This window comes from Solanum stenotomum, chromosome 12, assembly GCF_019186545.1.
Source record: "Solanum stenotomum isolate F172 chromosome 12, ASM1918654v1, whole genome shotgun sequence".
Lineage (NCBI taxonomy): Eukaryota > Viridiplantae > Streptophyta > Magnoliopsida > Solanales > Solanaceae > Solanum > Solanum stenotomum.
In genome coordinates, this window is record NC_064293.1 from 14,409,166 (window position 1) to 14,425,492 (window position 16,327).

At 32.6% G+C, this 16,327-nt stretch overlaps 1 protein-coding gene and 1 pseudogene across 1 annotated transcript; one reads left to right on the top strand and one right to left on the bottom strand.

The window, feature by feature from the left end:
- Positions 1 to 3,357: 3,357 nt before the first annotated feature.
- On the top strand, positions 3,358 to 8,316 carry LOC125849328 (AT-hook motif nuclear-localized protein 10-like). The gene is made up of 5 exons (XM_049529400.1): positions 3,358 to 3,778; positions 4,865 to 4,923; positions 7,108 to 7,239; positions 7,549 to 7,710; positions 7,820 to 8,316. The coding sequence occupies exons 1-5, from the start codon at positions 3,382 to 3,384 to the stop codon at positions 8,048 to 8,050; spliced, it is 981 nt and encodes a 326-aa protein (XP_049385357.1). The 5' UTR covers positions 3,358 to 3,381; the 3' UTR covers positions 8,051 to 8,316.
- A 74-nt stretch (positions 8,317 to 8,390) lies between these two features.
- Positions 8,391 to 9,116, bottom strand: LOC125849334 (RING-H2 finger protein ATL56-like; annotated as a pseudogene).
- Positions 9,117 to 16,327: the final 7,211 nt, after the last annotated feature.

Sequence of the window (16,327 nt, forward strand, 5' to 3'; positions counted from 1 at the left end):
CCGAATAGTGTAAAACCAAACCGAAAAACCGAATGCACACCCCTAATTTGAAAGGTCTAATTTTACATATAAAAGAAAATAGAAACTGATAATTTTTATTCCTACCCTATTCATTTAATATTCTTACATTTTCACCTAAGATCTTATATACAATATAATATAAATACAATGTCGTTTGACTAAAATATTTTCTTAGACAAAACTCACACGAAATGACATTAGATGAAAAAAACATACGTTAGAATAATATGTTATGGTAAAATAAATTTATAATTTTATTTTTTGGACAAACGAATAGATCATTAACTATATACATTTTATTTTCTGAACGACTAAGTTTTCAAAAATTCTTATTTTTAGATTTATTATACATTAATTGGTAAAGAATATGGGCAAGAGTGCAGAATAATATGATTTACTTAAACTTGATACAATGTGAGGTGATAATATGCATTAGAATATAACAAAAATCATTGAAGAAATGACAATAGAAGTCGAACAATCAAAGCTAAATCCTAAATCAGAATAAACTATCAAGACCATATTGCAATGAATCGTCTCTAATAGAGAAGAATTGCTCTTTGTAGATGACCATAAAGAAACTGAATAAATTTTTCTATATCATGTAATACTTACAAATAATATATAGACAGACACGATAATTATCACAAATATGTCAAAGCAAAATGACGATGTTAAAATAAAAAGGAAAAGCAATAGAAATAGGTATAGTTATATATAATTAATTATGAAGCCTAATGACTCTGATATCGGTATAGAATTAGAAATAGGGGTGTTCCTCGATAGCTGAATTAGAGTTGTTTAATATTACAATCCTGTCATAATAATGTCCAGTCTTGTCTGCTTCCCATGCTTGAAAGGCACAGAGCTTCAAAAATATAAGTATTTATAGTTTGCGATCTCCTTCCGCCCTTAGCTAGAATGTTCGTCACTCCGTTCTGCTCTCTGAGTGTGTGAATTGGCTTTGGTACTCCCAGTTGTTGCATTAAGGACCTGCATATTTCAGATATAACATTAGCATAGTGCAAGTGATATTGTTCGATCATGGAGGTTGCATTGGTAGAATCTGTGTGTTTAAGACTAGAGGTTTCAGATTTCCAGTCATAGCTAGCTTGACTATATATAGTTTTTCTTATATACTCCTTCTATTTTATACTATTCCCGTTCACTTTTAATTGTCATCATTTTTTTTTAGAGTTAAACGATAATAACTTTGACTAACATTTTACGATATATTTTTTCATCATATTGATATGCAAAAAATTGAAATTTATAGTACTTTTCATATAGTTTTTGAATATCCAAATTTATTATTTAAAATATCGAATTAATGTAATCTAATTTAACTTTGAAAATTAGTCAAATTGACTTTCAAAAAATGCAACATGACAATTAAAAGTGGACAAAGGAAGTATTGACTGGATTTTTTTTTGACTTTTTTCATTGTTCAAAATAATTGAATTATTCAAAGTTTAAAATAGATATTTGATTTTTTTTCCATATTTGCCTTCCCCTTTACAAAGGTATATTTATGATTTCAAAAAGGGTAATAGTGGAAAATTTAGTTGAAATTATGTCATTATATGTTTTTCTTAGTAGGCGTTTGGCCATGCGATACCATATCACGATATGATATTGTGAGATGGAATTAGCGTTTGGACATGCAATTTTACGTTGATTCCATCTCATGATTTCATATCATGGGAGGTGATACCATATTCTCCAAAAACCATGATATGAAATTACATGGTGATTTCATATCATGATTTGAGATATTTTAATACAATAATTGATCCATTAGTTGATATTTTGTTAAAACAACTCCACATTTATATCTACTAACCATTTGTTTCATATGTAAATAAAATTTATAATCACATCATTACTTTTAAAAATTTATTATTCTCACCAACATATAGTCACTTTAACTCACACCTCACGGTTGTGAAACTTTTAAACATTCACTTGAAACAATTAACCGGCATGTTAAAATAGTTGCCGAGACAATTAGTAAGATAGCACCAACATTTATACAACCAAAAAATATGACTGGTGTACATTCCAAAATTCGACATAATACTCGATTTTGGCCTTGGTTTAAGGTAAAATTTCAATCACATTAATAAATTTATTTTATGGCCTTAATAAGTGCACATTTATATTTTATGTGTAAGTTATTAGTATTTAGTTACATATTTCTGCCACATGCTAACTTTAAATTACATCCTTAGAATAAATATTATTTATTTACACAAAACTGACTCATTCACATCACATATGCTTTTAGTAATTCTTTATAAAATGTTTTTTGGTAGATAAATATTATGTTGTTGATGCTGGTTTCCGAAACACAAAAGGATTTTTAGTTCCATACAAAGGACTACGGTATCATTTGCAAGATTATCGAGGAAGTGAAAGAGAGCCTCAAAATGCCAAAGAACTATTTAATTATAGACATTCATCTCTGCACAATGTGATTGAACGGACTTTTGGAGCTTGAAAAAATAGGTTTAGAATACTGAAACAAGGCATGAACCATTATGATATTGATACACAAGTGAAAATTGGCATAGCTTGTGCAGTGTTACATAATTATTTGCGAAAATACCAAAGTAGTGATGAAATATTTATGGTCTATGAACATGAAGATATAGCTGCGGAGGATATTGACCAACAAATGGCTCAAAGTAACAATGTTGGTTCGTCTTCTCGGTCACATGATCGAGAAATGCAAGTTCAACGTGAGGAAATTGTTTGTACTATGTGGAAGGATTATATTAAAGACTAGTACACTACAATTTATGTTCAATTTTTTTTTATTAAATTAAAGTTAGATAAAACAATTACTTAAGTGGAGAACAAATAGCTTTGTAATAATTTATAATGCGATTTTATAATTTTTTATTTATTTGATAAGATTGAATAAAAATTGGGGCTATTTTAATAATTTTACAACTTATGAGATTTTTTTGTTTATAAGAAAATATACAACACAAAAATTTCATATCGCATGTCCAAACAAACCTTCAATTTCATCTCATGATTTCATATCATAATACCATATCATGATTCCATATCATGATATCATATCGCATGGCCAAACGGGCCCTTAATAAGTTTGCATTACCTCACAAATTCACTTAATATGAAAAATAAATAGAATTTCTGACGTGTACTTTTTGTTTTTTTGTGGAATACAATTGGGCCTTTTCATGTGTGGAGGTATTTTCCACGTTTTGTTTTGATTAGGGTTTAAGTATTTATTTACCTTGATGGAATAAAAAAAATAGTATTTTTTCTCAAGGATTACCGACTGGTGAAAACAAAGTGGTTTTTTAAAAGTAAACACAGTACAGAAGAATGTCTTTTGTTGATTCCAATGGAGTTCACGCATCAATGCAGCACTTGGTATCATCCGATGGTGCTACGACGCCCTACTACCCTATCATGCCGCCGATTTCATCTCCACCTCCGACGACGGAGATTTATCAAGTTCCCACCCCCGGCATTACCGTTCCCCTTCCCGATCTATCAGTGATAACAATCCCTAATTCAATTGAGCCGGTTAAGAGGAAGCGGGGAAGGCCGAGGAAGTATGCTCCCGATGGTTCTGCCAACTCGGGGATAGTCTCTCCTCCGTCGGCGGCGCAGTCTGGCGGTGGAGTTTCGCCTACGGAGGGAGGAGATGTACCTTTGCGGAAAAAAGGAAGGGGGAGACCACCTGGTTCTGGGAGGAAACAGCAATTGGGTGATTTAGGTAATTCAGCTATATATCGCTCTATTTGTATGTTGTCTACTATTTTTTTGTGTTTGTTTTGCTTTCAATTGTTTATATGAATAGCTGATTACTCTGACATGAATATTATTTAATTGTTGCTACTACTTTTTATCTAATTAAATAATCACTAGTTTTTTTAATGGAAAAAGAAAAGAAAATAAATTATACCAAGTATTCCCTTAGCTTTTTGCTTTTACCTTCTAGGTAGCACCATTGCAGCCTAAGAAAAAATTGAAACACCAAGAATGAGGTTAATGATTTGTTTAATATAAGCATTGGTCGAGGTAGAGTTAATTCTTTGGTGACTTGGAAGTAATGTGTTTGAGGCGTGGAGACCACTCTTAAATATTGAACCCATTCTAGTCGCGGAGCACTTCTTGAACAGGATGAACCCTTTTTATATTGGTTCACAATTCTTGTTGTACTGAATATTCTTATCATATGCTAACTTACCAAGATAAAGGAGGAACCTTTTCTCCGTTAAACGCTTTCTTTCATAAATCATCTACATGATTTTGCAGCACAAAAATGATTACTTCAAGAAAACACTCTAATCCATCAGATAACTAAAAGAGTCAATGAATTGGAAATAATTTATCACAAGATTATTACTTTTGATGCATTGATAACCTTTCAATGCACTAATGACCAACCGTAGTAACTGTTTCTCCATAAAAGTTAGTTTCTTACTATCCAACAAAATGTAACGCTTCTCAATATATATTAAATTACTACACTTTTCAAAAGTTTGGTCGGTTCATGTCAGTCCTCTATTAATTGGGTATGTATGTATAAGATTAAAAATAAAAAAGGTTAAAATATGTAGTAAAAAGTTATCACACATCGGAAGGTTGGATTTTCCGGCAATTGTGACTTTTGTGTTGATAGGGTGATAGTTTTGTGTTTTTTGGGCTAGAACATAGTTAGGGGATGTTGGTGAAAAAAAGTCATAGTTATGTGATCCTTTGTGAAATTTACCCTGTCCAATTTATGCTTCATAGTTCAGCTGCTTTGCTATTTTGATTTTACTAAAATTTTGAGTTACTGATAAGATATTATTTGCAGGATCAGCAGGTGCAGGGACTGGATTCAAACCACATATTATCACAGTACAAGCAGGGGAGGTGTGTGGCCTTAATTTGCTGTTTATCTCTTTCTATCTTGATGTCTGCATTGCTATTCTTTTTGCATTTGTTTAGTAGATTGGAGAGGGATGGGATGCTCCTTGCCTTTTGTATTGTTTGTCTTTGCTTCATGCTCACTCCCTTTTAATCCTAGACTAATTTACAAAAGAGAGCAGAAGAATCTGTGTTTAATTCGCGGATGTAATTCCCATTTGACTGAAGATGGTATGAGTTCAGGAGCTTCTTTTTATCTGACTGTTTAGGCCCTCAGACTTTCTTATTCACTGCAGCTTTCGACCTAAGGAAATTGCCGAATGATTTCTTTCTCTCCCTCTTTTCTTTTTTTACTAGAGGTGATGCTACCACCTAGTTTATTCTCTTACAGATGCATTTATTACCTTCCTAACCCACTATTTTTTTTTTTTTGTTGAAGTACATTGGATGTTGTTCGTTGGCTTCCCTTTTAACCTAAATAAATGCCTACTTCAATTTCTTAGGACTTTCTGCTTCCGTACAAACTTCGTAATATATCTTTCAGCATGTATATTAGTATTCAAGGTAATGTATTAGTTTTCTTGGTGAACTAGTCAGATAATACAGTTAACAAGTTGAAGGTGTCTTTTTGTTTTGCATATTTGATAATTTACATGCTAATAAAGCTTCAATGCTAAATGCTTTGCTGATACTATATAAAATACCTTAAAAAGTATAACAGTATCATACTAGTAAATTCCAACTTCTTCAACAGTTTTCTGTTTCAAACATCTAACAATGTTTGATGTTCTTTCACAATCAATAATATTCTACTTGAAATTCATTTAGTTTGATAGCACTTTCTTCGTGCTATATCAATGATACACTTGCCATTTCTCAAAAAAAAAAAAAAAAAGAAAGTTGAAATTCATTTAATGTAGAAGTTTGATCTGTTGGGATTAATCCTTTAGTTCCTGATTGCAGTTTTTCTTGAAATAATGGAAAGTTTGTAGTCTTTACACCTGTATACTTTCTAAATCATTATAATGGAAAGTTTACAGACGGCTTTATCATCTTCCCTTTTTTTGGGGTGGTCCTCATTTATTTTCTTTAATTGTTGCTGACTATTATATTTGGTGATCCTTTTACTCATAAGCAATGCATAAAGTATAAAACATGACTTGTTTTTTTTTCCCTAGCAGCATCTAAACCAAATCTTGGCCTTTATGGAGATTTGATTTTGTGTAGTACGACGATGCTAGATTGTCCACGGCTGCTTAGAATAAGTAGATAGAAACAGAGTATCTAATTTTGGTTTGACATTCTGTAGCTATGCTTCTGAGGGCTAAATAGGGTAACATTATCACTTTGTATTGCTCTTTTTAGAAGTTGAAAAAGATCTTGGAGATGTGGTGTTAATATTTTCTCTCACAGGAATGTGCCATTATACATTGCAAGCTTTTAAATTACATGGCCAACCTTCTATATTTATAAAGTGATACCGGTTGTTGTGACTTGTGAGCTTAAATTGGAGTTACTATAACCAAAATGAATGCATCCGTGTTAATTCAACGAATGCACTTAGATAGTTTACCATTTAGAGGGTAGGGAGGGGAGATAAATAAACATAGGACTCTCTTCATCCTTTTTAATGATGGTAATTAAGAGGATATGGACTTATATATGTTATAGTGTTTATAATACATCAATTTTAGTGTTGGTTAAAGAAAATTGTAAAGTAATGGCCTATGGGTGTGGCCTAAAGGTCAATGAAATTGGAATGAATGCCATGAGAGACTTACATTTGAATCTCAATAAAGGCAAATGCTATGGTATAGTTTCCCATTTGTGTCAAGTGTTGGTAGACAAAATACCTAGTATCTGTATGACTATCGGTGGAAAGATACATGTATCCGATAACTTAGTTGGGGTGCACACAAGTTTGGTTATTGTTGAAGTTAGATTGAAGTTATATTTACTGGGATAACATCATCCTCGATATATTTACTGGGAAAACATTTAATGGAATGTTGGATTCTTGAAAGTTGTATAGGATTGAATTGTCTCACATATTTTGTAATGTCCCAAAAGAAAAAGGCATCGTATAATTGGGATGAAGGGCAGTATTTGTGATTCTCTTTAAACTAGAAGTCTTGATGTAGTTGCTTTTATATGTTTGAAAAATTTATTAAGTGTCTTTTTGCTTCTCAGGATGTATGGGCAAAACTAATGTCATTCTCTCAAAGTACCTCTCAAGCTGTCTGCATCATGTCAGCTAATGGCTCCATATCTAATGTGACACTTCAGCAAGCAGCAATGTCTGTTGGAAATGTAACATATGAGGTTCGTATTACCGAGTCAGCTTATGCTAATTATCTGCTTATATGGTTGGAAGGATTTAACAGTATCTTATCATACATGTCAAACAATGGACATCACTTTGATATATTAAAGCATAGTATGAACTTGCCACACAAATTTCATTGGTCATTGAACTGTGTTGTCTTTTTTAGTATGATGTGAATCATTTAGTGAAGTGTTAGACACTGCGCAAACCTCCAGGGGAAATAATTCATTTTGCTATATCCTTCCCATGGCTTGAAAGATGTATATTTTCCTTTCTGAAGGCATTTTTTTTTGCTACTTCCTCAGGGACAGTTTGAGATCCTGTCTCTGTCTGGTCACTTTTTACCATCAGAATCTGGTGGCGAGCGCATCAGGACAGGTGGTTTGAGTGTGTTACTAGCTGGACCAGATGGCCATGCTCTAGGTGGTGGTGTGGCAGGAGTTCTTACTGCTGCATCGGCTGTACAGGTGTTGCTACATGACTTTCTTCTCTCATATTTTCAATAATTATGTTGAAAATGTTTCTTACAGTTGTACAGTTCAGAATGTCATCTTGTCTGACCTTTATTTGTTGCAGGTTATTGTAGGCAGTTTTGGTATGCAAGGTCAAAAGCAGTTGAAATTGGATCATTCTGATGGTTTTGGCGTGCCATCCTTGCTGCACCCCCCTGGATCAACAGCGGCTAAAAGTCCATCGTCACTTGGAACTGTAAGCGAGTCCAGTGGTGAGCCTGTGAGCCCTCATAATCAGCTTGGTGAAACTTCGAATATTAGCACTCCTGTAGTTGCTAATAACTTTCCCTGGTGAATGATAGGAGTGATGACTTGCCTCATTTCAATGATTATCATATCGAGAACTTTGTGTTGATATTCCATCCATCCGTTGTTAGAGAAGCCAACCTTCGTGTTGGTTTAGATTTTCTTTCTAATTTTATTATATAAGCACCGTTGTGTAAACATTAAACGGATCTCATTGCTATCAGCTGAATTTTTTATTTGGAAATTGTCGAGTTCTATTTCTCGACGAGGCAGAAAATTTGAAGTTATATAAAACTCCTTGCGAGTTCTAGAAAATCTTTTTATCTCAATATACCAGATTTGCTAAAACTACTTGGTAATACTAGGGTGTTCTTCTATTCGATGATGAGTTATTCCTCCATGGGCATCTCAAAGCGACAAATAGGGCAATAATGACTCATCTTTAACCACTTGGTGATACACTCTCCATGAAACATATGAGAACAATAAGGCATGCTAAGTATCTCATCATGATCTGCTTCCTTCTTCACAAGCTCTTCTAGACACACCATGCATTCATCGCCTTTGGTATTTTCTTCATCAATCTCTATCTTCTTTAATAACGATTGCATAGATGACTCACTAGCTGGCACCATACCATACCATATTCTGATGATAAATCTTCTCCTGGAAACGAAATCCTTTCCTCAATAACATGATCACGGGATACCAATTTTACAACCACAGATAACTCCAACACTCCGCAATAACCCTTGTTAGACTCAGCAATATTATGCACCTGACTCATTATATTTCCTACTAAAGAGTCACGTACATCTTGAAACTCTGATTTCCAATTCCCAAACAGTTGTGAAATAGCAAAGTAAAAATTGTCCTAGGACAAGATAACTGAAGAGGTGAGAAAGACATATATGTTTCAATATTGTTTCCTCTCTTACTCCTGTACGGTAAAGTTGTGGTACATTATTTGAATACCAACTATCATGTCGAATGTGCAAAGAAGAGCTAATGTTTAAAAGGGGTAAATTAGAAGAAGATGGATCATGAGAAGATTGTTTTTCGGAAAGTTGGTTGACATCGCAACAATAACCAAACAAGTAACTGCGATGACTCATATTGAAAAGACTATTATGAACACACTTGTACGTACGTTTTCTTTGAAAATATACATGTTGAGTGCTTCATTGTTAATTTATTTATAGAGAGTAATAAATCNTCATTATATTTCCTACAAAAGAGTCACGTACATCTTGAAACTCTAATTTCCAATTCCCAAACAGTTGTGAAATAGCATCCTAGGACAAGCTAACTGAAGAGGTGAGAAAGACATATGTTTCAATATTGTTTCCTCTCTTACTCCTGAACGGTAAAGTTGTGGTACATTATTTGAATACCAATTATCATGTCGAATGTGCAAAGAAGAACTAATGTTTAAAAGGGGTAAATTAGAAGAAGATGGATCATGAGAAGATTGTTTTTCGGAAAGTTGGTTGACATCGCAACAATAACCAAACAAGTAACTGCGATGACTCATATTGAAAAGACTATTTATTATGAACACACTTGTACGTACGTTTTCTTTGAAAATATACATGTTGAGTGCTTCATTGTTAATTGATTTATAGAGAGTAATAAATCCTTGACCAACTATGATATGGATTGGATTAACCTAATTTGATATGAATAGACTTTCCGTTTCCAAAATGGAAATATTAACATACGCTAATTATGGTTGGAAGGAGTTAATTAACAGTATCTTATCAACCAATGACATCACTTTGAAATATTAATTTAATTTTGCTTATATAAATTAATTACATAATATTTCCTTAAATACATTATGTTTAGAGTACTCTGAAACTCAATTTATTTCAAAAAAGATTAGTCTCTAATCGCGTACATATTCAAAAACGTATGTTTTTCCCATAATATCTGGGTTTGTAATTTTCCCATTATGGTAACATTTATTTATTAGGAAATAAATAGGTTGTATAGTGCATATATAGGGGGTTGGTGGTTCGGTTTGGATTGGTTATTGGTTTAAACCAAAATAAAACTAATCTAGTCTATTTTTTAAATTTCTAAAACCAAATCAAACGAAAAAAATAACCGTCAGTTTGTTTCAGTTTTTCGGGTATTTTTCGGTTTGAAAGTAATAATTTTTTTGAGGACATACATATCTCGATAGACACAAACTAGTACATGAACAATCCACATAAAAATTATTGTCGGTTCAATTAAGCAATTACGCTATACTAGAGTTATTATTCCACGAACAAAGTGACTCAATTAAGAGAAAGTGTGACTATCTTATGTGAGTTAGGGTAGGCAAATACTAAAGTAATGGATTTTGATGGACTTGGACTTAGGATTGTAATAGTTAGGCTAAAATTTTAGTGTTGAACTTGATAAAATGGTAAAGTTAAATACTTAAGTTAATCAAAATTTAACAAAATATTTATATTTTATTTATGAATAATATATAAATAATTAAAAAAATTATATATCTAATTTATTGATTTAGTTTGGTTATTTTTGCGGTTGTTTTTTAGTAAAATCAAAACCAAACCAAATAATATCGGTTTTCAAAATTTAAAATCAAACTTAACCAAACCAAATCAAATATCAATTTTTTAAAATTGTTTGATTTAGATTGCTGTTCGATTTGATTTTTTAACCATCACTATGAACAACCTACGAATAGAAAAATATACTACATGTTGTCATGAATCTTTTTTTATATACGCTACTAACGCTACGTTCTTTGGTTAAATGTTACTTACTACGTGTTATAATTAAATATCTATTAACCCCTTATAATATTTTGGGTTTGAAAATAATACTCCCTTCACCTTTTATAAGGGATAATAAACTCATGTTCCTTTATTAAATCAACCGCCAAAAATAAATTGAATCATTGCATGTATATTTAAAAATTAAAATGTCAAAAATAGCCCTTAATTAATACTATGTCTTATAACATTATCATGGCAATTTCAATAATTAAAATATCAAGCATTTGTTTTGTATTGTATAGAATTTTATATTTTGATACCTTTTGTATGTTTCTTCTTTAGCTCTTCTTTTGATATTCAATACCTCGTTTTGCTTTGTGGATTTTTTTTTTTGTTGAGTTTCAAATTAATCTTGCTCCGCATCTTGTTCTATTGCTAGTGTAAATTTTTTACTTCAAAGTCAACTTCTTCATTTGATATGAAATGGGGTTTATCCTAATTAGGGGTGTCAAATGGGCAGGTTGAGTTAAAATTAGAAATATTAAAATGAGTTGAAATAGAAATCATATTGGGTCATGGTTCATACAAATATTGTTATTTAGCTTTTATAATCACAATTTGAATTTCAACTCAAGAAAATAAAAAAGATATAAGTTAAAAATGAGTAGATAAATCCTAAAAGATATAAAATAGATTGTAATTATATCTTCTAGTATGGGAACATACATTACACCAATGCAAATAAAGAATCCCACTAAAAGGAATTTTTACTTAAATAATATATTTTATTTGATTAATTACCCTTTTTAATGTTACTTATATTTATTACCATTTATGACATAACTTTAGTTTTAATAGTGATTTAATATTTGATACCATCGGAGTATATATATACTTTGATGATATCAAGGAAGAAAACGTCATTTAAGTGAAAACACTACTAAGTTACTCCTTCATAACCTCGGAGTATATTTTTTATTTTTATTTAATCCATCACCAATTGGTTGTGAGCCATTGATGAGGGGCTTAAGCCTGACCCCTACCATATCTATTAATCCAAAAAGTGTACAAAATTGAAGGAGGACATGGACCTTACCTCCAACAAGAACCTTCACAACAAAAACTTACCAAAGAAAAGGATTAGCCTAAGAATCCTTCCAAATAAGTAAGAAAAAACTAACTAACAAAAAACTTAGACTTATCATATCTCCTTCTCATTGAGGAAAGTTGTCATTTATCTAGTTGAATAAAACCTTTGACTTCTTTCGGAAGTTGTTGAAAAGAAGCATAGAAGATTTTCTTCCACTAGTAGATGCTATATTTGCCAAAAAATCATCTACTCCCTCCGTCCCTTTTTAGTTGTCCACTTTAGAAATGACACACGGAGAATTGGCAAAATAGTCACTCTCCAAACTTAATTGAACATTTAGACAAAAGTCTTAAAAGTTAGTACTTTAGATGCCATATATGACATCACTCAATATTCTTCCAAAACATACAACACCCTACTCTCAAGTTTTTGATACTACACTTTGGTCCCCACTCATCCAACACAAATGTGGAATTGTTTTTTACTTTTTCATTTATTGAAAAAATTGACTGGAGAAAAGCTCTCCAAGAAGAAGCCAAAATGCTCCCATTTTTGCAGCTGATTTAGTTGATTTCGACGACTTTTCCGACTATATTTTAGCTTTCACAGGTGAAATCATCATCATTATAGTCATTGCTTCCATTTTTATACGATTTTCTTTCAAATAGCTTCAAAGAAAAAAAATTCCGCCATTCTTGAAGCTAGCAAAAATCTTCCAAAATCACTTCATAACTCGTTTTTAGATAAACTTTAGTTGTTTAGAAGGACTATAGATACATATTCTCCATTTCGAGCTTGATCTGAACTCATTCTTGTTCATTTGCATTTTGTATGGATTCCGTACCAGTCATTGACCGCTAGTTACTGATATTGTAATCTAGTATCTATCAGTGTAGTCTATATATGGAAGTAGTTGAATTTTTTGTTGCTGGTGGTGACTATATGGGAGTATGGGAGGAGACTCCCAAAAGCTGGTATTGAAAATCTTTTAGTAAGACTATAGTTCCCATTGCGTTGCGTCGCAATGGTTCATATGACGATATGATTGCAAGAGTAATTGAGGCTGGTGAGCTAACCTGCTAGCCAGGCAACTTGGTGATAAGCTATATAATGAATGGGAGGGAAAAAATACATCCCACATTCATAAAGAATGATAGGCATGTGAGCTTGTACATGATGGATATTGCTAATGATGCCTCTAGGCCTATATTGAGAATAATGTCATTGCGAGGTCTTCGATTGAACCAACAGATTCTTTTAACGATAATGACTCGATTGAAAATGAGAACTTGGGTGATCAACCAAATGAGAGCTTTTGTGATAAATCAAATGAGAACTTGGGTGATGATTCAATGAATGGGCATGATCATTCATTAGATGTTGAAGATAAGCCAGTAGATGCGGAAGATTTCGAACATTTTGAAGAAGATCAGGGAGAGCCGGAATTGAGATCACAACCCAGCCATTCTTTCTCTGATGAAACTAATTTTTACATATATAAAAAATTTAGTACCAAGAGTGAGCTAAACATTTTATTAGCTGAAGCAGTGGCGAGAAAATCTTTCAATTTTGCTACAGTGAAGAGTTGTAGTAAATACTTAAAGGTGAAATGTGTGTCTCGTATTTGTGCGTGGATGTTGTGGGCAAAGAAATTTGAGTGTTCGGATAGATTTTGTATCTACAAGTATATTGGCAATCATAGTTGCGGTGTTGAACATGCCATCAACAGCTATAAAAAACTCTCGACCAAAATCATTGCGTTGCTTTGTGTGAATCTTTATCGCGATAGCAAGGGTCCAAATGTTAAAGAGATTCAGAGGACTATTTTTAATATTTTTCACTGTAGTCCAAGCTATTGGAAATATTGGAAAGGAGGTGTGATTGTCAAAGAAATGGTTCGAGGGACAGCGGAGCACGAATATTCATGCTTACCGGCCTTTTCATATATGTTCGACACTCTTAATGTTGGTTCTAGCTATTGTATCATGGTAAGTGGGGATACTCATAGATTTATGTATTACTTCTTAGCTTTTGGTGCTTGCATTAGGGGATTTTCCCACATGAGAAAGGTAATTGCGGTCGACGACACTCATTTACATGGTAAATACGAGGGAGTATTGTTGAGTGTTGTTGCACAAGATACGTAAAATCATGTTTATCCAATTGCCTTTTGTGTCGTGGACAAAGAGAACGATACATTTTGGACGTTCTTCTTTGAAAAGTTGAAGGATATTGTGCTCGATGAATCAGATTTATGTTTTATTTCTGATAGACACAAGAGCATTGCCAACAGTATTGTAAAAGTTTACAATCATGCTCATCACGGATATTGCATGAGGCACCTCGGTAAAAATCTTTGGGTAAATCACCAATGTGGATATTCCCTCTATTTATACTACAACGCAGCAAAGGCATATTCTTTGTAGGAGTTCAACGATCATTTTTTGAAATTCAAGGACAAATCCCCTAAAGCAGCCTTTGTCCTTGAGCATGATGTTGGTTTTGAAAAATGGAGCAGAGCATATTTCCCAGGCAACAAGTATGATGTGATGACCACAAATATTGCCGAGTCACTCAACGCTATGTTGATTGATGAGAGAGAGTACCCCGTAGCATCCATATTTAATTCGATTGCTAAGAAATTTGGAGAATTGTTTAGGGAGAGGCATGCATATTTCCTTAAATCAAAGGGTAATAAAATATTGCTGGCTGTCGAAAGGATCGCAAGAAAAAAAATGATCGAGGGCGACTCCTTGTACGTAGAGAACATAACTGGGGATGAAAATCAATTCACCGTGTTCGGCGCAAGTTCTACTTCCACTGTTAACCTACTGGAAAAGTCATGTTCTTGTAGGGAATATGACTTGGTCAAGATATCGTGTGCTCACGCAATGGCTTCTTTAAGATTGAAGCATGGAAATGAGCATCTATGAATATTCTTCGCCTTTATATACAGCTGAAACATACATCCTTGCATACTCTGAATCTATTAATGTTGTCTCTATCGAATCTGAATGGTGTGTGCCAGAAGAATTGCTAAGCGTGAATATTCTTCCACTCCTTGTCGATACCAAGCTTGGAAGGAAGAAAAGAAAACGTGTCAAGGGTGTCGGTGGAAATTTCAAAAGCAAGAGGAGGAACAACTGTTCAATTTGTAAGAGATCCGGACACAAGAGAACCACACGTATGAACAACAACAAAACTTAGATAGATTTGACTAATTATGTTTTTGTAACTAAGCTACTGGATGTGAGGGTTCTGTTTATTTTGGACCCCAATATTTTGGTCAATATAATGTCAATTATTATCGAATTTACTTATGATCTTATACAGATGACATACATTTTGTACACTGTCTATTAATGTTTATTATTGAGTTCACTCGTTGTGTATTAAGGTGTGTATAATTAATATATGGAAATTTATGGTAATGCAATGATTTTAATGTATGCATTAGAATGTAATTTTTTCTAAAACATTTATTTTAATATTTTTTTCCCTACTAAAACTGTGAATTTTCCTCATGCGTATTATTTTTAATGCCCAAAATAAAAAAATGCATAATAAACAACCTATGCATAACTAATCAAACATATAACTAATACAAGTAAGACTTAGATATACACTTCACCAAACAACACATTAAAAAATTGTCAAAAAATCAGACGTTGACATCGAAAAATTAGTAATTTGTACTTTGTTACCGTTGTAAAATTGGATGATTGAGTATTGTCACTATTGGTCAAAATATATAGATAATTAAGACAGTCGATACTTGTTCATGTTCTTGGTTTATATTGTAACAACGACATCTACACTTTAACAGTAAGAAGGTATATACAGGTTGATATCATGATTCAAAAATGATCTATACTGGACCTACTAGAATATGACGCTTAAATATAGACCGTAGCTAGTATAATTTAAAAGGGAGAATGATTAACTAATAATAAATTATATTATTTAAATTCATTCAATTAAATAAGTTTAAACAAGTCATTTAGGGTCCACATACATTGGGGGTAGAGATAAATGATGTATGAGAAAGAGTTGTAGTTATACAATCAACATCTTCAATGTAATGTGTGAGAAAGCACAAGTATGTTGAGAGAATGTTGATTGTTCAACCCCAACTCTTCCAAAACATCATGTAAGGTTCCATACAAATTGAGGATGGTGATCAATAATGTATGGGTGGTGATCAATAAAGCATTGTGGTTGAGCAATCAACATTTTCTCACGTACTTGTGCTTTCTCACACATTACATTGAAGATGTTGATTGTATAACTACAATTCTTTCTCATACATCATTTATCTCCACCCCCAATGTATGTGGACCCTAAATGACTTGTTTAAACTTATTTAATTGAATGAATTTAAATAATATAATTTATTATTAGTTAATCATTCTCCCTTTTAAATTATACTAGCTACAGTCTATATTTAAGCGTCATATTCTAGTAGGTGCAGTATAGATCATTTTTGAATCATGATATCAAC